Below are 23,112 nucleotides of genomic sequence, written 5' to 3' on the forward strand. Positions count from 1 at the left end.
CGCAAAATTATGACAAAAACCCATGTTGTTTTACTATCCACACTGAACTGGGCAGACAAGGAAGAAGTGCCTTTTGAATAACAAGGCATACGACTACTATTCACATACATGTTTTGCCAAAATTGGTTCAAGTAATTCCATTAAAAGCTCTGAAATTTTCACATTTGCAACTCTTCGAGTTAAATTCTGAGTGGAAAGGGCAATCAGGTCGGACTCACTTGATTAACATAGGTCATTTGTGAATTCCATCTTCCTGGGTTATAACAAATGTTTTATACACCCCTATCTATTGGGATAATGTTATATTGCATTCTTCCCACAGATTACAGTGAGAATCCAATCCACCTTGGCTATGTTTGCGAGAGACTTGAATTCAGGAGTCACTGACCTGATGGACCAGAACAGCTTCTTTGGATTGGTTATGGCCCATTGGCTCCATGTAGATAGAGCACTTGCTTGTAAGTAAATGAGGAAATAAAAAAATCCTTATAGTAATAAGAATGAACACATAGTAGTTTCCTAGTGTACTGTGTTAGCTGCATGGAATGGATTCCACTCTTTTGCTAATAAAAATTATTGATTTAAAGCCCAGTGGTCAAAAAAATACTTTTAAAGTTTCCTGTTATGAGAAGTATCTAAAGCACACACTTGTTCTAGAAAAGCCAGAAGTGGTGCCATGTATTTGTACTAGAGTGGAAGTTTCTTAAGTTGAAAACATTTTGGTTCATCTCAAGGCATGTGCTTTAGTTTATATGTGGATTTCTATCTGGTCTATGAGCATCTCCCAATACTTTTATTGCAGTAACACTCTTAACAAGACTCTGCACCCAACAGGGTTTATTTACCAACCAGTGCTAAATAAGGAGGAATCCTTATGGTGAATATGCTTAATTCCCATTACATGAATACAGGAATACAAAAAGCTCTCTTACATAGCAAGATCCACGTCAACATATTTCTACACAGGAACTCATATACTTCTGTTGTGTGAATGTAAAAAAGAAAAATTATGAGAATTTTATTTTTGACAAACAAAATATGCCAAAAAAGTTCAAGAATCATGAGATGTGTATTTGAACTATTAAACCATTGGGAAGCACTAAAAATGGTTTAATTCATTTATCTGCACAATATAGTCTCTTCTTTTGATAGTAATTACAAGCAGATGTATCAATGAGATGCTCATTTAGGTTTGGGTTTGTAAGAACAAAAGTTATTATCCAAGCCAATTACTCTCTTACCCACATGGCTGCACAGAGACAGAAAGTTCAATTTTCACCTCATCAGTGATTTTGTGGTATTTATTTTATTACTATAACCCACCACTGTACAGAAAGGAAACTGCTTGTGCTATTATGAAAGAATTGGGGGGAAATTGAATATCTTCTCAATTAAAATAGGAGATGAGTCTCAACACAGACTCCCCACCCAGACTGAGAGTGCAGTGATCAATGCTGCAGTGGCAGATTCCACACAGGATAACGACAGTTGAAATGCTTAATAAAAAACCACCTGATAAAAGTTACTTTGTCAGCTGAAACGTGTGGCAAGTGACAACTCTGCATTTGCAGGATGTGGAGTGGATGGTATCATGGGTCTCTTCCATCCGTACCATCCAAAGTCTTAAATTTAAGATGTTTTGAACCATCTTGATGCAGAAAAAGAACATATCGGAGCATACAGAACAGGTTGGTATCTTTGGTACAATGAAATGGTTCAAACCTTATTCTACTTCAGCGCAAAAGCTGTTTCAGAGTGGAGGGCATTTTTACCATTAGTATGCCAATAAATCTGATTCACTATGTAATTCTGTTTTGCAGATGAACACGGTACCTGGCTTCTAATAGAGTCAAATTCCTTTATGAATGGCCTACATTATATTAATCTTCAAAGTGATCTGTATTATGGGTAAGTAAACCACTTTTCATGTCTAGCTATTTGTTATTTGCATATTTTAGAGCCCTCTAGAAACATCTTTTCAGTCACATCTTTAATTCTGTCAGTGATGAGAGAATATTAACTTCTACTGTATATTCAGAACATCACAGAAAATACCAACTATTAGGAAAACCCCCACCCAAACGCCAAAGCTGCACAAGCATCAGCTTGGCTGGCTTCGGTTCAGTGTATTTAAAAAACTAAAACAGAAACTGAACTTCTACACTTACCAGTTAAGGGCAACAGTGGCTTTTCAGAGGCTTTACAGTTACTGCCCAAGGAAGAACCATCTATATGGTTCTCAGGCTTTATTAGAAGAAATCCAATTACAAAATAGAGTAAAGGGGGAAGGGGAAAGTGCTTCACAATTCCCCCCGTGAGCTGGATTTGCAGAGTCTTATGTGGCTGCTGCTATGATTCACAAATACTCTGTGTGTGAGTAAATAATTTTAAGCCTATTCTGACACCTGTGGGCAAGCTATTTCCCATATGACAAGTCTTCTAGCAATGGATATGTGAAAATAGCATCTGTGCTTACTTGACTCCATCCTTTTTTTATCCTAACTACTATAAGCACAACTTATGCTCCATTTCTACTCTTGCACAGCATACTGTGGACAGTATTACAATATTACTATGTGAATTATTAATTTCCCTCAGAACCGCTATGAGTTGAAACATTGATATCTTCAAGCCTATTTACCTGGAAATACTGTCTGCAAATGGAAAACTATTTATGTCTTATAAAGGTGACTACCTTATACACGAACAGAAGTCTTTCCCGCAGTTTACCGTATCTTTTATGCAAATACAAGACAGAGAACCACTTTTAGTCTCAGACACCACAAACGCTGATATCTGTGCTCATGCTATTCCAACATACAGTTCCATTTTATTTAAACACGCTACTTGCAGAAGCCCGGTTAAGCATATGGTATTTGAAGGACTGGGACCTTAAAGCAGAACAAACATTTGGTTTCATACTCTAAGAATACGCTTGGGAGGGGAGGGGGGAAATAAAGAACAGAGGGCTTGTGGATGCACCCAGGATGATACCAACGTCCTTCCTAACTTAGATTTTATCCCAACTGCAAGGCTGGGAGAAAGCTCATATCTCTCAGCCTGCTCATTCTAGTGAGAATCTTTTTAACGCTTCAGTCACAGACGGTATATTATCAGAAACTGGATCCATGAGGAATCAGAACATAACATTATGGTAACCTACAAGACACCAGTCTGCTCACTGAATGTGGTCTCTGCCAGAATAAGCACTGTGTTATTTCTGACCTGTGACCCTGGAGACATGCGTAGTGCTGATTTGCTGTACACCTGCACAGTCATGGGCCCAACCGGCACTCGTGGTACGATGAGCTGTTTCTGAGAAGCACCAGGATGAAGGCCCCTGATTTAGAAAGAAAAACAGTAAGGTTTTAAAAATTCCTTTGATTTCGCTGTTAAACCCACACTGCTGCCACCCGGCTGAGTCCAACAAACTGAATTTAAATTAGCATTTAACAAAGGAAAGATCACAGGACTTAACAGGAGGTTGTCGTAGCTACTTAGAAGTACATTTACTTCTGTATTGTTTTTAACTTAAACCAAAACCAAACCAGCAAATGACCAGAATAACCTCATCTGGGCCAATACTCCCATTTGCTTTACAAGACTCTGAAACCCCAGTTTTTCTGTCCCGCTGCTTGCATTTGTCTCTGCAATAGACCAGCTCTTTCACTTACCATTTAGGGGGCCCTTTTGAATGTACTTCTTTATTATCAGCAGAAGAAATAGTTAACTCTTGCCTGTTTATAGAATTTAAATAATTTTCAGCATGTTTCTGTTAGAGGGAAAAAATAACGTTTAGAGTATTACAAAGGTATGAGGGATATTAAATTTACTTAACTCAGTTAATATTGCAGTCCAGGCCTTCCCTTGACTGAAAAGGTGATGATTTTGTGCTTCTGTTGGACTAAGTCTGATTTTGGCTGATGGGCACAAGATCAGGTAATTCTTATGACCCAAACAAAAGGAAATCATCCTTCGTCTTCTGCTTGTGCTCTATTTTACTTACTCTGAGCCCAAGTTCAGTTCTTTCCCTCACTGTTTCGAGGTCACTGATATCCACAGTTTCTACATTTCTTTTCAAGTCAGTATTTTTCATCTTAACTTTAAGCTTGTGAAGTTCTTGCACCTAAAAAACAAGTTATGACAAAAATCATACCCATACCTTTAACCAAAACCAACGTTATGTAGCAGGACTTAGCCAAAATTCAGTATTTCCTAAATACAAGAGAAAAAAAACGTGGCTGTCCATAACTTCTGTACTTGGTAAGAGAATAGAAAGGCGACAACCCAAGCCCTCATCCCAAGGTCACCGTCGCCTCACGCAGGGGCTGAGCCCTCCCGTCCCCTCAGCAGGGGCAGCGGGGTCCCGTGGGGGTTCTGCCGGGGCCGCTGCGGCGCTGCCCGGACCCACCTGCCCCAGGCCGCCTCCTGCCTCCGGCCGCGGCTCCGCGAACCCGGCCATGGCGCCCGCCGCCCTCGCCCCTAGCAACGGGACGCGCTGGCCGGACCGCACCATCCGCCGCGCCGCGGGGGGGGGTGGAAGCGAGGGCTGTCCCCGTCCGTCCCCCCCCCCCTCGCCGCTGTGTGGTAGCGGCGGTGCCGGAAGGGGCGCGGCGGCGGGCGCCATGGCGGCGGCGGGGCCCTTCGCGCTGGTGACCAGCTGCGCCGCCGGCTTCGCGGCCGAGGAGCTCGTCAAACGTGAGTCGCCGCCGCCGCGGGGCCCCGGCCCGGCAGCCCCTCACCGCCAGCCCGCGCCATGAGGGGAGCCCCGAGGGCTGCTCTCCTCTCTTCCCCTCCCCTCTCGCGCCCTGGGCCTGCGGTGTTTGACCGCCTGCCTTGAGGAGGGAGTCGGGGGCCTCCTTAGTGCTTTAAGGAAGTAAGCGATTTAAGGGAGGTGGTACAGAGCGCAGGTTGTGTGTTGTACCCTCTGTACCAAGCAGCAGGCGGTAACACCACAACTGAGGGGAAAAAGGAAACCGCCCATTCCATTGGCCCAATTTTAGATGTGAACCAACAGTCTTCAGTTGTACCTGGACTAGATAATTCGAGAATTGCCTTGAGGGTGAATAGGAATAGGACTTTTTAGAACAACAAAGCAAGGACAGGTTCATGAGACCATCAGGGTTGCTGCTGGCCATTCACTTGCGGAGCACAACAGTGAACTTGTTTCTCTGGGACAGGTCCGTGGCCCAGGTGGCCTCAGGAACAAGGGGGACACCAGAGTGGCTCAGGAGTATAGGCAAGAGAAAAACAAGAGATGGGTAAATACCATCCCTTTAGTTTTATCTTTCTATTTATGGAGTGAACAGACTGCATTAGACCTTAAGCATTGTCCAGTGCTGAAAGTCTAAATTCTAAAGGTCTCTTGCTTTCATGTGTCATAGTATTTGTTGCCCCGGTGCAGAAGCATAAAGAAAGGGAAAACTAAACCCCTTCCTTTCTGCAGTTATTACAGTTGTAGATTACAGTTACTCTGTATCAAATGCATAGAATTCCTTCCAAAGGAAGTGGTTTTCTGGGCACCCATTTTTCATTTTTATTGCCTAAAAAAAGAGTAAGCCCTGAAGTAGAGAAAATCCTGGTGGAATTTTTAGCAATTGTAGAATCAGGGGGATTCCAGGAAGCAGCTGTTTAAATCTGGGTGGTTTTGCCATTGCAGCTTGTTAGTACAGCCTTGCTTTTTAGGGAGCTATCACAAACGGTCTGATGTGCATCCTGAGATGTGCAACTTACCAACACCCTACCCCCTTGTCTGGATTTGTTCTCAGCTGTCTGAGTAAGATCTTACTTGGGACCTCCTAAAGCACAGGGCAGCCCCCAGGGACTGGCTTCTTCCATCTCATTAAACCACATTTTGAATGAACAATAACAGCACCAGCTCTGCGGTCAAAGGCTGCTCTGTCACAGCAGCTGGGTTGATATTGAATTATTTAAGCATTCCATAAAAAAGAATATTACTATCAGTCATTGCTTATTTTTGAGGAAGGGATAAGTGAATATTAAGGTATTATTCAAGGTTCCTGTAGTTTTCCTTTGATTATTTTTCATTGTGAAATTAATTAAGTAAAAAAGGAAGGTGAATAAAAAGCATCACAGAAGAAAGTCTTAAAACTTCAGGGTTTAACTAGTACTCACTTTCAAATGTCTCTTCTTCCACTGTTTTTCAGTACCAAAACTAGAGCCTTACAGGCAGTCTGTGTGTCCTCTGGTTGGGTGGTTTCACAAAAGACATTAAAACCTTCCTGAAAGAAACATGATGATTTACTAAAATAAATACCACAAGAATTTAATTTTCTGCTTTAGATAACAAGTGAAATCAGATCAGCTCCAGAAGAATGAGCAGAACAAGCATTGTGAAACATTCAAGGACGTACTGATAAGGCCAAGGCAGCTCTGGCTGAAGGGATTTGGTGGGTGGAAGCAAAACGCTGGTGCAGTTCTTGGAACTTGTGCTTTTACTGCATGAAAGTGTCGCACCAGATTAGAGACATTATTTAGTAATGGATTAGAGCTGAATGCTGAGATTGGGACCATTATATCAGCACCTCTGAGGCAGTACACAGAGATACAATATATTTGGTTAAATATGCTATTAAATACTGTGTTGATGGTAGGGTCCATAGAGCAACTGAGTTTTGAGTCTGTACCACAAACATGAAATGAAACTGGTATCATCACTGCTTCTGCCACTGTGTTGCTTTATTTTTCTGGTACATGCTCTTTTTAGGAAATTCTGTCCTGTAAGTAGAAAGATGCTGCTTGGAGCATTCACTGTTAGGAGGTGTATGAGAACTGATCTCTCCTGCTGCTTGCCAGAACTTTCCAGGCTAATTACAAGGCTTTTCCCAGTGTTCTCATCCTGTTAAGTGGGAAATAGCTTGAGGATGAGAAGAATATTCGCTAGACATACTTTAATTCGTTCACATTTCCATAGGATTTCCTGAATGCTTATTGCGTGAGATACTGTGACAAAACAAAGCTATTTAAAATGCAGAAAATAGGACTGGCTTTTCTTTTAGATGTATTTATCCCAAATTAAAACAGAAAATGATTTAGTTTTTAATAATGCTGGCAAATAGATAAATACTGTCTGATGTGATTTCCCCCCCCCTTTTTTGGCTATTTAGAATCATAGAATAGTTAGGGTTGGAAAGGACCTTAAGATCATCCAGTTCCAACCCCCCTGCCATGGGCAGAGACACCTCACACTAAACCAGGTCACCCAAGGCTTCGTCCAACCTGGTCTTGAACACTGCCAGGGATGGAGCATTCACAGCCTCCCTGGGCAACCCATTCCAGTGCCTCACCACTTAGGACTGCCCTTCTCCCCCACAGCATATTTCTTGTGTCTCTTCACTCCTCGTGTAATTTGCAGGAGTATTTTTTATGGTGTATTCCACCAGGTGGCTCTCAAGGCCCAGAATGTGAGAACTACTTGGTGTACCTACCAACTAAGGGGACTTAGAATCATTTAGGGCTTCATAAAAGACTGAATTGTATTCTTACAGTATGTACTCAATCTGGAAAACACAAGAAAGAGTGATCAATACCTTAATCCCTTTGGAAAACACCCCTTCAGTCAGGAGTTGGAATGGTTCTGAAAAAGGTATTACTGTTAAACACACAATATAGTCAAAGCGCTTAAATGTCAGTTGGGTATTAGAGAACAGGGAACACTGCTGCAAAAGGCAAGAGATCAACATCTGGGTCTTTGATTATTGTTCAACTCTCTTAAAGTCCCTTCTGGTCTCCAGTTCTCCTTTTTCAAAAGGATTTGCTGCCTTGCACTGGCAGAACATGGAGCCTCTGTATTACAGAAAGGGAATGGATGTTGGGTTTTACAGTTCTGCAGTGTCCTCTTCTTTATCTTCTGAATCATTGTTTAATTTATGTTGTCTGAATGGAAGATCACAAAGGTAAAAGTCAGCAAGTTTAAGTCAGTGAAATGATCAGACATGTAAATAACTGAAAGGAGTTTCCAAAAGTATTGGTCAGAATTTTGTCCACATTATTAGAAATTACAGATACTGCTGAGTGAGGAAGGGACACAACCAAGGAGCTTTCTGAAAAACCAAAGCTGGTGACTGACTGCCTGGAGTGAGCCATAAAGCAGCAGTCACTGTCTGTTACTGGGCTGAGCCATGCACTGATCTCGTGTGCCAGATGCTGTTTTGTTCTTAAATGGTTTTCTGGTAGAAAATGGGCAAACTGAGTCATGGACTGGGATAAACTGGAAGAAGAGAATTGTCCATGTCCAAGAAATGTGGTGATCCTGGTATAGGTGGGTGTTAGTACAGGGGCTTCAGAGACTGCACGGGTGAATAGTGCCCTTGCCCGTGGCAGGTTATAACTGAGGCTGATACTGGAGCTGCCTTAGAAATTGTCTTGTTTGGTCCCTGGCCTCAAGTAATTCACTGTGAATGAGGAAGCTTCTATTGCTCCAAAGTGCTTTTGTACGCAAGTGTGGGACACAAGTACAGGAATGTCTTAATTAGCATCAGCACTTATTGGTAAGACTATAAAGGTTATTTCAGTAAAGTAAGTGTCCAGCATTAATAAGTGCAGTATTTGCTGGAGGACCTTGAACTCTAAATCATGTTTCTGAGTTACACTAAGCAATGTTCTTTTGTGGCATGAACTTTTCCATGCATGTTTTTAGTACTCTTTAATGGTGCTGCATTTGGAGGCTGTTTGCATTCCTGTCATCCAGACAAGCCACTTCTGCCCTATGAAAAGGCAAGCTAATTGAGACAGCCCAGCAGGCCTGCCTACTGTTGTGGTCACAGAGTGACTCAGTTGGTTTTCCAGGCTCTTTGCATGGCAAACCACTGACACTTTCAATGGCTGAGGAGTTTAAAATTAAAAGTGAGTAACTCCAACTCTGTTAGAGATGAGGTTGACAAGCTGCCTCCTTCTTGCCAGATTAATTTTATGCAAGTTTATTCTGTATGCAAATAGAACTTGATGGGGTTTATTGTGATTAATATCCTCTAAATCAGATATGAAAGTGTTCTCTCTGAATTTACTTCTTTTATATTAAAATACAGGCTGTCCTGGAAAGAAATTTCTGGAATCTGGAGGTGGCAGATGTAATCCTTTAAACTAGCTCCAACACAGACTATATCCTTGACAACTCGCTTTGAGTTGTAGTGTGTTTCTTTTGTAGTCTCTGCTTGTTTACTCTAAAGGGCAAAACCTAATGGTTTAAGTGACTTTTTGTGGCAGAGAACTATTTAGAAGATACCCAAACTACATTTAGTTTCCTGCCATGAGTAATCAGGCTGCTTTGCAGTCATTCATTACAGCCCTTCATGCAGGCTGAGGCATAGCAGGGCTGAAGCCTTTCAGAAGGTTCCCTGCAGCCCTTCGAGGTTAGTGTGCAACACCCATTTTGACTGGGAGAGAAATTCCACAGGGGACTGGCAAAATCTCTTTGGATGAATGGTGGGTCATCAGAAGCACAATGGGATGAAAGACAACTGCTTAAAATACAGGAACCAGTGGCATGTAATAGGAAATAGGACATGGCCTCATTCTCCTAGCAGTACTTTGAGGCTGAAATTTGTCCATGAACTCTTTTGTGAGGGGGAAAAATAATCACTTCCAAAGCAAATGTAAAAGTTCTTTCACACTGGCTTTTGAAAATTGTTCTGCAAGTTCTCTCCTTTTGTGTTCTTGCTAGGGTGGCTCACTTCACTGCAGTGACTTTTGAACAGACTTCCTTTCCTCACCCTCTTCTCCTCCCCCCTTTGGCTTTCCAAGTCTTATTACTGATTTTCTGGGTTTCAGTAATTTCTATGGCCTCCTTTATTCTTAGCTTCTTGTGGCACTATTTGGGGAACAGCCTGTTCTAGCCTCTCCAGGAACTGTTTCTCAGTACCTTCAAAACCTAACCTTTAAGATCTCTGAAGCCCCCATATACTTAATTTCTGTTAACTCTTCTGATGCCCAAAGCAGTTCTAGCTGACTCAGTCCTATACAACCGACCTGTGCCTTAAAGGGTCTGTAAATTTGTCGAGCTTGAGCAAGATATTCTGCCCTTTCCAGCAAGGTATGGATGGGTTCTTCTACCGCAAACTATAATTCACCTCCACCAGGTGGCTGTCATGCTATGAGCGTGCCCTGTGAGGGTTGCTCCCAGCACGCGAAGGGCAGTGTTTAACATCACATTACCAAAACACTGCCTTGGATTTTAATTGTCGAGCTCCTACATGGAATTTAATGGGAATTACAACTCAATTGTAGTAACTTGCTTTATTTTCTCATTAGTTACCTTCAGGTTTTGGTCACAGTCAAACAGTTCTTTACATCTCAATGAACATGCAGGGTTTGTTTCTGCTGTAATAAAGTTTAGGTATTGTCTCCATACATCCTGTTTACAGGTAACGGGTTTGAGGCTAACACATTAAAAGGCATTTCCAGGAAAAAGGTTTCTTTCTGAAGAGCTTCTGTACCACATTTTATTTTGAGAGCCAGACAGTAACCTCTTCTGAAAGGTAAATAATGAACTCTAGCACAGAGTAACAGATTGAGGTGGAATTTTTAAAGATCTGAAACAGATACTGTTTATTAGAGTAAGAAAAGATGGCTCTGTACTGGCATTCTCCCAGCTTCTCTACACAAACTCTTTTCTTGATGCTGGTTTTATCACCCACCTCACTCATTTCCTTTTATACAGGTATCACAGGAAAAGATGACATTACTGTGGGAGCAACTACAAGTGGAAGAGTGAAGTTTTACCCCTGGACAATAGATAATAAATATTACTCTGCAGATATTCACCTGTGTGTAGTACCAGACACATTTCTTGTTACTGCAGATATTGCTGAATCAGTGCAAGCATTTGTTGTGTACTTCGACAGCACAATAGTAAGACTCCTCTGCTTCCTTATATTGCTTTACCTGTATGATATAGTTGCCTTATCACAGTGCTAACCACAAATTACATTCTTTTATCTTGTGCCATCCATTCCTTTTAGGCTGTTGTACTTAATTGTCAGTAGATCAGTGTTAAATTATTCCTGCTAACAATAGAAGGTGTTTTCTTTCCTTTTGCTATTATACTCCAGGTGGAAGGGAGGGTTTTGGGGATGCAACTATGCCAATGAGTTAGGCAAATTTTCCCACCATCTCCAACTACTCCTAGCATATTTCCTTACTTCATTTTATTCTAATAATGATTTAAAACTAGTTTGAAAATCTAAAGGATTTGAGTCTGTATTCCAGATAACTTTGGTTTTTCTCCTTCAGAAATCTGGACTTGATAATGTCTCTGAATGGCTTGCCTTGACAGAAGAGTGGTTACCAGAAGTCATGATCCTTGTTTGTAATAGAGTATCTGAAAATGGTATGAAACCCACAGAAGTTCCATATTAACCTTGCATAATGATTCATTTTCTAGTTAAATCAACACTATTGCGTCTCAAAATATCAGTGCAAGACTGAGCTCTAGATTTGATTGAGTAGAGTCAGGTTACTCTTATGACCAGGAATACAGGTTTGCTTTGGTTCTACATCAGTATACGCAACACAACAGCAAGCTGTAAGGTGCACGTATGTCCCTCTAACTGAAGTCAGCTTCAAACCTGGGGTTAATGGTCTTCATTCACTGTGGCACTTCACTTACACACCCCTTTGAGTACCCATTGCAAAGCCATTTGATTTTATGGTAATTGCAAAAAAAAAACAATTCTTTTTGCTTTTTGGAAGCTTTTGGGAATCAAATTCAAAAATGAAGGGAGGACCCACACCAGCTACCATATACTGATTTCCCATACAATCCAGAATGAGCAGACAACTTTGAAGGAATAAAACGTAGCTGAACATTCAGCTACTGGTATTAGTCTCAAATGTGTATCTTCACTATGCATTTTTGTTTCCCAACTTCAGGTGTTAACAGACAGAAAGCTCAAGAATGGTGCATCAAGCATGGCTTTGAACTGGTGGAACTTAGCCCTGAGGAACTGCCTGATGAAGACGGTAGGACTGCTACTTCTCTTTTAACTTCTACAATGAAAAAGCACACCAAAATCTCTCCTGAACAATTGCAAGGGGCATAACTTTATTTATGTGCTACATGATTACAGCATGGAATGCTCCCAGTTGGTGAGGCTTAGCCTCAGCTAGAAAAGGTCAGGAGGAGGAGGAGGAGGAGGAGGTTATTTCCTCCAAGAAATTCCATTTGTCTCCTCCCAAATACAGCTGCTGTTTATGTAGCACCTACATAAAAATAATATCTGCTCCTTTTTCTGGCACCAATCCTAGGACTGTATTGATCATATTCCACTTTGGAAATAAATCTAAAAACAGGAACCAGGGCAGGAAAATTCTTAAGAGAAGTAATTCTGATGGTGACATGACAGGCTGAAAAGGAGATTGTTAAAAACACCTCAGAAGACCATATGCAGTTACACAGGAAACAAACCAGTTTCAGAATCACTGGCTGACCATACATTTATAACCTGAAAAAACCCATCCGAGTCACAAGAGTGATGTGTGATGTTCCACTCTTGAAAAGTGACCGTGCGCTTCCTGACAACCTTATCAGCATCAGCCCAATCTACTCATTGCAGTGATACAAAGACAGTGTTTACATCTTACCTCTACAGAACCAGAATGAGATAAGCAACTCCCATTTCCAGGCCTGAGTGGAATTAGTCACCGACATTTGCTCTATTTCAGGTTCACTAAGGATGTAGCTATCACCAGAAAGAGTTTAGTCTAAAGTCCGAAGCTAGAACACAAGTCCCACCCCTTCCCCATGTAAGTGCCTAGATACAAATTGTATCCTGGATGGCCAAGAACGCTCCTTCTCTCCCCACCATGTCTTTAAAGTGCATTTGTTTTGGGGACTTTGTTAGTCAAGTAGGGGGGGTGGAGCACTTCTGATCCATAGAAATCAGAAGGGGATATCCCTTAGAAGTGCTTTAAAAGGAAATGCTAGCAACATTGAGTTAGTTTTCTACTAATTGCTGTAAAGAACAAGCTGTTTACCACTTAATGGAAGTAACAGGAAGAGTAACAAGTCAGGATGGTACTCTTTGGAGTACTGCAGGGGAGGTGGAACTAGATGATCTTACGGTCCTTTCCACCCCTAACTATTCTACGATATGTTCTTTCCTGGGTATTTAATATGGTTGTTGGTGCACAGGAAGAAGAGTATTCCAGTAAGTAACATATTTACCCCATAAACACACTTTATGAATTATAGAAGATAGAGTGGATGCAGTAAACATACTGGGCCGTGATCTGTTTAAAAAGCCTGACATTTCTGGCAGCTCATCACAAATAAACCGCAGCTCTTGCTATGACTGTCAAACAGTTGTTCGTGCAGTAAGGACGAGACCTCTAAACTGAGACTCGTGGTAATGACTCTGATACAGAACCCAACAGCAGTGTCAGAGGGTAAAATACTTGATCCAAGGGGTCAGAGACAGCTTTAAATTCATTTTTAAGGGCAGTTTCAATGATTGCACCTGTCCCTGAGTCATCCTTAGAGGAAGTTCATTTTTAAGCAATCACATTTTTGTATCCAAAGAGTTTGTTTGTTTTCTTCTCCTATTGCTTTGTGAGACCTGCACAAACATGGGAAGCTGACTAAACTGAGGAAATGGAAAATTGACTATACAAGGTGGTGTCAGAGCTATTCAGTAAATAAGTACAAGTCCTAATAATGCTTTCCCAAGTCTTTCCAGTTACTGTAATGCACAGGATAACTTGGAGTTAGATGTGGGTATAGCTTTACAATGATCATTTGTAACAAGCATTGCACTGTTTTTAGATGGTTAACCAAAGTTCTTTACTTTATAAATGAGGGAAAAGTAATTCTAGCATCTATTTTTATGCCATACAGCATTCTCAAAGAACTTGGGGTAAAAAGTGAGTTGCTTTTAACAGCAACTTAAAACTCACTATTAAATTTACAGGTTACTGAACCATGTGGGCCTCATACTAAATATTTAACAAAACCCCACTGAGAATTCAGATTTCTCTGCAAAAGGCTGAGCTCACAGTTCATAATGCATGGAAGTCCAGACCAAGAAGAGATGCATTAATTTAGATTTGTTTGGTCTCTTATGAAGCAAAGGCAAGAAATCTGTTTCTTAACAGTAGTGATTTATATTGACTGTGATAAGATTGGACAGGGATTCAGACACACAGCTCCTTACTTTCAGACATGTAATGGGCTTTGGTCTAAGGAGTGCAATGTCTCTGTCTCTTGGTTTAGATGACTTTCCAGAGTCCACAGGAGTGAAAAGAATTGTACAAGCCTTGAATGCCAACGTGTGGTCCAACGTAGTCATGAAGAGTGGTATGTAACAGGTTCATCTTACATCAGTTCTGGAGAACACAAGGCCTACAGGCCTTACAATTTTGGGCAGGAGTTTAAACTGAGCAGTTACAGTACTGCTGCCACTGCATCAGTACAAAGAGAATTACAGCACTCTTCAAGCTTTCACATGGAATAATAGGGATTCAGGTATTGCTTTCATTGTCCCTTGACGCACAGAGAAACATACAGGCAGTGGGTGGAATTTATTCCTATTTCAGCATCTGTTCATGTTCCTTTTGTAATTGAATTTGTTCTCTACCAATGACTTGAGTTAAATAGTCACTAACTCAAAAACTAAAGCTTGTTCTTTCACACTCTAGCAAGAAGTACCTCGTCATTATCAGCCTGGCCTAAAAACTGATACATGGGTTAGTGGAGAAGTGTTACATTCCAAATTAGTTATAGTTTAACAAAATACTGTTCTGAAATAGGACTGAGATTGGCAAAGAAGTGATTTCATGTATCTATTGAAAGACATATTAAGTGCATTGCAAGGACTCTATTCCCTACAGAAAATCCCACTCAAGTACATGGAAACCACAGAATGTTCTGGACACAGTGCAAAAACCAGTGCTTGTCCTTCCATCTCTGGTTTCACAAAGCCTCATCCCGCCAGCAACCTTCCAGTGTCTGACTGCACCCTGATATTCAAATTCCCACTGTTGGGGCTTCTTCCTTCCTAAGAAGGAAACTGTGTAATGGTTTTGAGTGCTGAGAGGCTTCTGTTAATTCCTGTAACTGCAGGATGGTTCCTGGGACTCACCAGGGCTGGGATGAGAACTACTAAACCAGTAATCTTCTTTCATTTTCTTTCCTTTACGTAGCTTTTTGAGTGTTTCTCATACCCATCAGAATGAGGTTCACGTGGGTTCTAACTTAAGGTACCCACTGTAAAGCAATAGGCGACCCTTTGAGGTGGTGTGAAGTTTTCTCACTAGTGCTAAAACAGTTCCCTTAATGGCACGTTTCCTGCATTTGACAGATGCCACATTTCACAAGAACAGAACTTGGTCACACGTTCAGGTCTTCAGGGAGGAAATTCCTGTGCATCATTAGTTTGTTCTGTAGAAGTCGGACTCCTTGGAAATCCACATTTTCTATCTCCCCAGTGCAGGAACCACGCAGCATTGATGCATATTGCTACAAACCCCTCAGGAAGGGAGCTATATTTGGAGGTTGTTGCAGCCTGAATGTGCCTTCAAAGGGAAACTGTTGAGCTCATTTTACTTAAAATAAAATCTTTTATGACCTGTAACTATCTTTTGCCTTCAGCTTCCTCCTGATCCTGGAAACTGGCTGCCATGTAAATCACACTGCAGCTTTTCCTGCTGAATTACCTCTACCTGCTGGCCATTTAGAAACCACGGAGTCATACTTCATGTGAAGATCTTTCATAGAGCATAACGTATTTGTGTAGCAGTAAATGCTTAATAGCACTGTTAAGTGTAGCCATCCAAACAGCCAGTGTTACAGCACTGCCTTACTTCTGTTTGTATGAGAATTATGTTTACAGATAGAGCAGGAAAGACTTTTTTTCAAGTACAGGTGTTAAACCCATAGTAATTTAAGGTGTTTTACCTTAAACACTGAGAATTCTTCTCAAGTTGGGAAGCAGATTTTTCACACAGCTATTACGAAAAGCCTTGACCTTTTGATTTTCTTCTATAACCATTAAATACATTCATCTCACCAATTCACAACAATAGGTATTAAATATAACATAGTTGAATTACATGCATTTTCACATCAATTAATACCAATTAAACAAAAAGTATTGTCTCTGGTAAAATTAAAACTAAGCAGTTTACCTGAGAGTCTCCAGAGAGCAATTCCTTTTTGGAGTTGGTATGAAGCTGTTGGTTCTCCAGGCCTCAGAGCTCTTCACCTGAGAATCAGGTGGTTTTCTTCCTCTTGTGCAGAAGAACATCTTGCCCATATAAAGGTAGTGCACTTCTGTTGTGATTTTCTGTGTGTCCCCCACCCCACCTATCCGACCTTAGCAGTAAGAAGAGAAACAACTTACTGGCCTTTGAAAAAGGCTTCTTGCTACTTTCGTGCTTAAATAGGTGCTTTAGTGCTCCCAGCTGGAGCTGGTTACCTCAGGTGGGGCCAGGAACAAACCTGGCTCTCTTTACAAAAAAGTAGCCTGGTTTAGGGGGACTAAACATCATTATTTAAACAAATCATGAATTTTGATCTTTTCATTCCAATTTTATATGGAAATTAGGATCACCACATTCTAACTAGAAACAGGTTATAGAGTAGATAAAGGCAGCAGAAAACATTCTTCCATGAAACAAGCATATTATGAGTCTCAGAGCCATCCATGCTCACAGCACAGCATACTAGAACTCTGTGACTACTAATGAATGATACCTGTGAAACTACGGACTCCATCGTTTTGGAGCCACCAACTATTACAGTAAGTGGAGTGAGATAATGTTTGGCTTTGATGCTGTCAGAACACTGTGTAAGGCATCACCCACATCCTGAATTGCACCCAGAAGTTGAAATAACTTTTACATCCAATAAAAAAGAGTTTTTAGGAAGGATTTTGAGGGTGTGCCTGCAACCAAGTGTTGTGTCTGCCGCCTCCCTAGCCACGGGTCCAGAAACAAATAGCTGCTTTTCAGAGGTCCCTGCTGGAGATTCCAGTGCTTTCTAACTGAGCCAGTGTTCTCTAACTACACTGGCGGAGGTCTTGTGTATGTGGTGGTGGTGGGGATGGGGCCACTGTCCTGTACAGGCTGAACTCTAATCGTAGATACAGAAGAGGTACATGATTAGATCACTTCATCCACCCCGCTGCCAATGCGGGAACGTTCTCTCTCAAGTACACTCTGGACTGCAATGTCCAATGTAGCTTAGATGACTCAGACATTGGCGAAATGTCCATCTTTAGTTTCCCAGAAAGACAGCTCTTTGCTCAGCCTGCTGAAACCTGGGGAAGCTGCTCTGGTTTGGGTTGAAGTCCCAGTCTTACTGCTCAGTTGCCTGTTAAGCTGGCTGATGGACTTCATGGGCTTTCACATGTCTTGCAAGTGAACATTTTTAAGGCAATTCCTTCAGCTAGACTGATTCACTTCTTCCCAGACCTCTGGTGAGTGATCTCTTAAAGCAGTAAAGCCCTATAAAACACAGCCAGTTGAAACAAATACCTGCTGGGGGCTGGAGGGAGCAGGAGGGAGAGGACCGGGACAGGACACGCATTAGCCTGAGTACACAGTGAAGATTATTAAACAGGAAATGAGGGCTTAGTAATTCTCTAATGGAGACATGTTTACATGTTTTCTAGAGAGCTGATGGCTTCAGTTACACATTCAACTCTTCAAAATGAGATTTTGTATAAATGGCAAGTCAATTTGGACAGTGCATGAGCATGACATCACCTCAACGTTTGAGGCTAGAGCTTAGTCATTAGGGGAATAACTCAGAACACATTTTTTTTCAGGGAAAAAAAGTAATATTAATGTCTGTGCTGGCACAAGTCACTTTCCTGCCTGTTTGCAGTACAGTAACTTCATGCTGGTTCTTTTTTAGTTGACTAAAATGCAGAGATTTTCAGAAAAACCTCCTCAGTCCCTTGTGTGACTGCAGTTATCCCCTACTCAGTGCAGGGCCAGCTGAAAACACGGCTCAGGAAAAAAGCCTTCATCATATCATCTATTATGCATATATTTCATTTTAAAGTAAAGTTTAAAAAATGCTTTTTATTATACTTTAATTTAAAAATCCTGCCCTGAATCTATTAACTTAGATGACTGTTCAGTTTTACATTTGAACTCACTGGGGGTTTTTAGGTTGGATTTACACCACCATTGAAATACACAGGGGGTGAGCAGATGCAGACACTTTGTAGTGTGAAAACACATTGGATTTGATGGTTGGGGCCTCCCTCGAATTCTGAGTTAGGTATTTAGATACTAAGAACTGCCTTTGCATTTATGCTAGTGCTGAACCTGTTTTGACAACATGTGTATAAGCAAAGACACTTGTTGCATTTCCTGTATCTAACCACAAACCCAGAGCTGCTTCCCATGGATGGTGAAACCCAGTCCACTGAGCCTCAGCAAACAGCAAATGCTGCTTCTGCATCTTGAAAGCTGCCTTGTTTGGAATCAGAGACATTTTCCAGACTAAATCTTAACAGAGCAGGGACTTCACGTAAGAAGAAAGAAGAGCTCACATCTCTTGTGCCATACACATCTAGTCCCTGTAGGTAATACTGCACAGTAGATGTTGTCAGTACAGTTTTAAAACAGAGAAAACACAATTTCAAGTGCACTGATGCAGTTCCACAGGGTGCTGCTTGTCTCCCCTGAAATAGTCTCTGTCCCATCTGGTCAGTTACTGTTTGTATTAACACTGCATTTTCTGTCACACTAACTGCTGGTTTGTTTCCAGACAGGACCCAGGGCTTTGGTCTTCTCAGCACATTAGCGGGTGCAAACCGTAGCATCAGGTCAGAGGAGAGCCAAGATACAGAAGTAAACAGTAATTCCTATTTCTTATTCTTTGCTCATACTGTTTCTTGTGTTGCTTTTTCCAGTTGTCACACTTGGTGTGGTGGTGCCTTGCTTTTATTCCCTCCTTCCTCGAGGGATGCGTCACAGCCTGTTGTGCATGTTGTTTGTCATTAATACCCAAGAGCCGTGTTTTGTGCAAACCAAACCCTACCACCTGATAGTGTTATTTAAAAACCAACAAACCTACCATAGCAAACCTTCATGTAGCACCTATTCAGTGTTGTAAAAGTGGGTTTTCATAATACACGTTACAGGTTTTGCAGTAAGCAGCAGTTTAAGATAAAGACTAAGCTTTTGAAGTCAAAACAGGAAGCACCTGATTTACTGCTGATGTTTGTAGGTGCGTTATTGGGTACTCTAATACCTGTTTGGTTCCTGACAGCCCAATCCAGCAGCAGCAGAAAGGGAAGAATCCTGTTCAGACAACAGGGAAGATGGAGCTAGCACAACCAACCTACAGATGGACAGCACTGTAGGTAAGCTCTTCTGCTTGGCAGATACATTGGAGCAGGCACCCTGGCTGTGATGGTCCCAGAAAGCCACTGGCTTCTTCTCAGTGAAAAGTATAGGATAAACATGCTTGCCCCAGTCAGTAGAGAATAATTACTGAGTTTGGGTGTTCTTATAAACGTGGGCCCAAGTTTGGATGGGACAGAGCCCCTGCAGCACTGGAAACATTCAGATCTGATTTGATGACATTTCCTGATGCACATACTATATACATTGTATGTATCTAGAAACATCCATGTAGGAATAAAGCTTCGAGCTTTAGGGTTGCAGAGAAAAATCATTAACAGTTTGACCCAGCAGGAAGTGAATGATTGAAGCATGCTCTGCCTGGGTCAGCCCTAAGAGGTTCAAGGGTTTTGAGCTACAGGTCCCTAAATAATTGCAGGAGATGGGACTTTCTTACACATTTTATGTGGAGACATTCTAAAGGATGAGTGTTGTTAGTTGTGGTCTAAGCACAGTCTCATTACTCTTTAATTTACTCCGTGGTTGCTCCTAGATAGATCATTTTATAATAAGCAAGAAACCTTAAATATTGGATGAACTCAAAAACACTCCTGCAACATAATGTATCAAAATTAATTACCACTGTAATGATGCTGTGAGTTGTCTGTATGAACAGTCAGTAAATTAAATGGTTCTTTCGCTCCTATGGGGTTGGAATTTGCAAATGGGCTTTGCAGATGTTAAAATATGGAGTGCATCAGAAAGGCTTTGCTACCTGCTGAGAAAATGGAATAACTTACCTTGAAGCAACCTGCACGCATTTGTTTCAGACCCTGTGTTAGACACGGACATTCAGGAGCTGGCCAGCCTGACCACCAGAGAGGGTGACCTGGAGAACTTTGAAAGGCTGTTTTCAAAGCTGAAAGAAATGAAAGGTAACGTGCCAGGTTCGGAGCTGTATCACCTATTCCAGTCACGAGAGCCAGTGTGGGAGCTGGGGAGACTCCTGTGCAAATTCCTGTTCTCCTGTCTGAGGTTGTTTAATCTTTTCATTATTTGCCCTTTGCTTGACAGGGAAAGCAGCAGCTATTGCTCAGCTGATTGCTGTCACACTGATTTTGTTCAGCGTGAATTAATGCTACAGTTTCCTGTAAACGACCTGTAACAAGACTCATTTTTAAGCTCTGTAACTGTCTGCCAATCTTACAGTTCAAAGCAACAAATGTTAGAGGTGAAATCCAGTGCACTCAGAAGCATCAGCTTTCTGGTGACTGGGAACTGCGACTGCTCTTACTAAATCAGATTAGGTTTTTATGATCTTTGGGTTTTGGGTGTTCTCCCAAACCCAGCTGCAAGAGGCATTTCTCTGCCTGCTCACTGCTGAGGGTGACAGCCTAAATTCTGTTCCTTTCCACAGATAAAGCTGCAACGTTGCCTCATGAGCAAAGGAAACTACATGCAGAAAAGGTGAGGGTTTGAAATTGGTGATGAATCTGTTAAAACTGGGGTTTTCCTTTCTAAGCCAGGATTACTGCTGTTGTAGAGTTCCTATATTCAGAGTAGCAAGAACAAAGCTCACAGTCCCGGGAAGACTGCCTCCTGTCTCCCAATAACTGAGTAACAAATGGGGGATTTTGAGACACTGGAAGAGGCTTTCCCCTGTCAGAATGTGTGCAGTGAGGCCCTGCAGCCACCAAGGGTGTAAGCAGCTTCCACTTAACTCAATGGAAAAGCCTTGAGCTCAAGGAAAATTTAATATGCCTTAATTAGCACAGGGCTGTTATCAGATGTGCCTCCAAGAACTGCAAATTATTACCTCTGTGTTGCTGACATCACTTCAGAGAAGATTAGCATTGTGCTTAGAACCGTGGCTGCTACATTAAGCTGCTGCTCTGCTTGTATTTTCTGCATGGGAAATGCAAAATCTCAGTCACTTCAGGGGAATTTTTCCCCCTTTCCCGTCTTTTTTTGCCATTTTTAGGTGGCCAAAGCATTCTGGATGGCAATTGGAGGAGACAGAGATGAAATCGAAGGTCTCTCCTCAGATGAAGAAAACTGAGTTCTGTAGCTGTAAGCATCAGAGCAGCCCTCGGGGAGGGATCTTTTCTTGCCATGAGTGTTCATTGTGAAAGCCCCATTTACCTTGAGTTGCGTTCTTTGGTTAAAGGACTCTCGGCATCACTGTAGTAAGTTACACATTCCACAACACCTAATGGTTACAGTGGTTTTGTCTGACCATTTACTCTCTCAGAGAGAATCCTGGAAGGCGACACAAGCACTGAGAGGAAATAATAATCTGTTTACATTTCCAAATTAACGTTTTTATTGTTTCCTCTTTTGAGTTTAAATAAACAGATTTACTGCCGCTTCTCTCTCTACATACGGCTGCTGGTGGTGAAGCGAGTACTTAATTCTGAACTGATCATTTTAGATGTAAGCCTGTTTGATGTTTTTATGTGGCTTTATAGCTGAGTTACTAGTTAAAACAAACCAGATTTATATGAGCCATGAAGAGAAAGTTGCTGAATTGTGCCCTGTTGCGCGCTGCCATGCCAAGGCTGCAAGGTTAATCCTGCTGAGTGACAAAGCCGTGAAAAATGGCCCACAGGCTTTGAATTGTGTTTGTGGCTGTAAGTACATGGTCCTTCCTGGGAAATCAGGTGGTGTGCCACACTCCCGGGGTTCCCATTAGAAGCTTAATTTGGGATTAAATGCCAGACAGGTTTCTGCTGCTGTTCCAGGGGTGAAGTTCCCTGCCCAAACCTTCTGCACTGCTTGGCCTGCAAGGCCTAACAGAACGCACAGTCCTGCTGGTGAGTTGTCCTGAACAGCTAAAGAGAAAAGCTGTGATTTCAAACCCCCACCCTGCGACCTGATGCATTTATCACAGACTTACGCTCTCGTATGTTCATTAGAAAGCACCAGAGTACAGGTTTCACCTGGCTGCTTCCTGGCAGCAGGGCTTAGGCAAGATTCCTTTGTCTTCAGACTGGATATATTAGAATCCCAGACTGGTTTGGGTTGGAAGGGACCTTAAAGCTCCTCCAGCTCCAACCCCTGCCATGGCAGGGACCCCTTCCACTGGAGCAGCTTGCTCCAAGCCCCTGTGTCCAACCTGGCCTTGAACACTGCCAGGGATGGGGCAGCCACAGCTTCTCTGGGCACCCTGTGCCAGTGCCTCAGCACCCTCACAGGGAAGAGCTTCTGCCTAAGAGCTCATCTCAGTCTCCCCTCGGGCAGGTTAAAGCCGTTCCCCTTGGCCTGTTCCTACAGGCCCTTGGCCAAAGCCCCTCTCCAGATTTCCCATAAGCCCCTTCAGATGTTGTCATCTGTTGATGACAGTTTTTTGACAACACTGTTGTCATCTCCTGCACTGGCACACAGCCACAGACTGACTGGAGAATATAAACATGCGAGGGACGTGGAAGACAAGAAGGAAGGCATTAGGCTGGTGGGGGAAGGAAAGAAGAAAGGTAAATCCCATCCTCTCCTCTCTCCTTCCCTTCAGCCCTTCTCTGGTGCTTGCCTGGCCTGCCCTATGAAATGATGTGTATTTCCCCCAAGAGCATTTCCTTACCAGTCTGAAAATGCCACATTAAGGAATCTTATTCAGGAATTCTGAAATTAAGTTTTCCAATGTCTTGTTTTCTTCATGTCAATAAATTGGGTGATCTCAAAGTGGCTCTCCAGAAGTTATTTGACAGCTTTACATTTTGAAAGCACTTTCACAGTGGTTCTTGACATTCATTGCCTCTTCTTGTAAGATTAAGCAGCACTACAATAACAAGCTGCTTTGGA

The 23,112-nt window shown here is 42.1% G+C and overlaps 2 protein-coding genes across 13 annotated transcripts in view; one reads left to right on the plus strand and one right to left on the minus strand.

Annotated features, from left to right (window-relative positions):
• The window catches only part of IQCH (IQ motif containing H), a 54,918-nt gene extending 50,786 nt beyond the window's left edge, over window positions 1-4,132 (minus strand). For 8 of the 11 annotated variants that reach the window (XM_061446565.1, XM_061446563.1, XM_061446564.1 and 5 more), the window contains exons 1-3: window positions 4,007-4,132; window positions 3,675-3,772; window positions 3,226-3,340 (exon numbers count right to left, since the gene is read on the minus strand). In XM_061446565.1, coding sequence (XP_061302549.1) covers window positions 3,226-3,340; window positions 3,675-3,772; window positions 4,007-4,096 — 303 coding nt within the window. In that variant the 5' untranslated portion in view covers window positions 4,097-4,132. Of the gene's footprint in view, window positions 1-3,225; window positions 3,341-3,674; window positions 3,911-4,006 lie in introns of all 11 variants that reach the window. The other 3 variants (XM_061446571.1, XM_061446570.1, XM_061446568.1) reach the window with 2 other exon arrangements.
• On the plus strand, window positions 324-21,692 carry AAGAB (alpha and gamma adaptin binding protein). 2 transcript variants are annotated; one of them, XM_061446576.1, is made up of 11 exons: window positions 324-458; window positions 1,821-1,908; window positions 10,679-10,869; window positions 11,251-11,347; window positions 11,890-11,979; window positions 14,228-14,311; window positions 18,737-18,819; window positions 19,241-19,334; window positions 20,145-20,249; window positions 20,732-20,781; window positions 21,296-21,692. In XM_061446576.1, exons 2-11 carry the CDS (start codon window positions 1,866-1,868, stop codon window positions 21,371-21,373), a joined length of 915 nt encoding a protein of 304 aa, XP_061302560.1. In that variant the 5' UTR covers window positions 324-458; window positions 1,821-1,865; the 3' UTR covers window positions 21,374-21,692. The 2 variants fall into 2 exon arrangements, with proteins under 2 accessions (XP_061302560.1, XP_061302559.1); XM_061446575.1 differs by lacking the exons at window positions 324-458; window positions 1,821-1,908 and adding an exon at window positions 4,572-4,698.
• Window positions 21,693-23,112: the final 1,420 nt, after the last annotated feature.

This window comes from Pezoporus flaviventris, unplaced genomic scaffold (assembly GCF_033815535.1).
Source record: "Pezoporus flaviventris isolate CSIRO_AGI_PZ_B2104156 unplaced genomic scaffold, CSIRO_AGI_Pfla_v1 ptg000006l, whole genome shotgun sequence".
NCBI lineage: Eukaryota > Metazoa > Chordata > Aves > Psittaciformes > Psittacidae > Pezoporus > Pezoporus flaviventris.

Coding starts and splice junctions, on each gene's coding strand:
- AAGAB (XM_061446575.1), top strand. CDS start 4,626: ATGGCGGCGGCGGGGCCCTTCGCGCTGGTGACCAGCTGCGCCGCCGGC. Junction 14,312..18,736: donor CAACGTAGTCATGAAGAGTG/GTATGTAACAGG, acceptor GTTTGTTTCCAG/ACAGGACCCAGGGCTTTGGT. Junction 20,782..21,295: donor GGAAACTACATGCAGAAAAG/GTGAGGGTTTGA, acceptor TGCCATTTTTAG/GTGGCCAAAGCATTCTGGAT.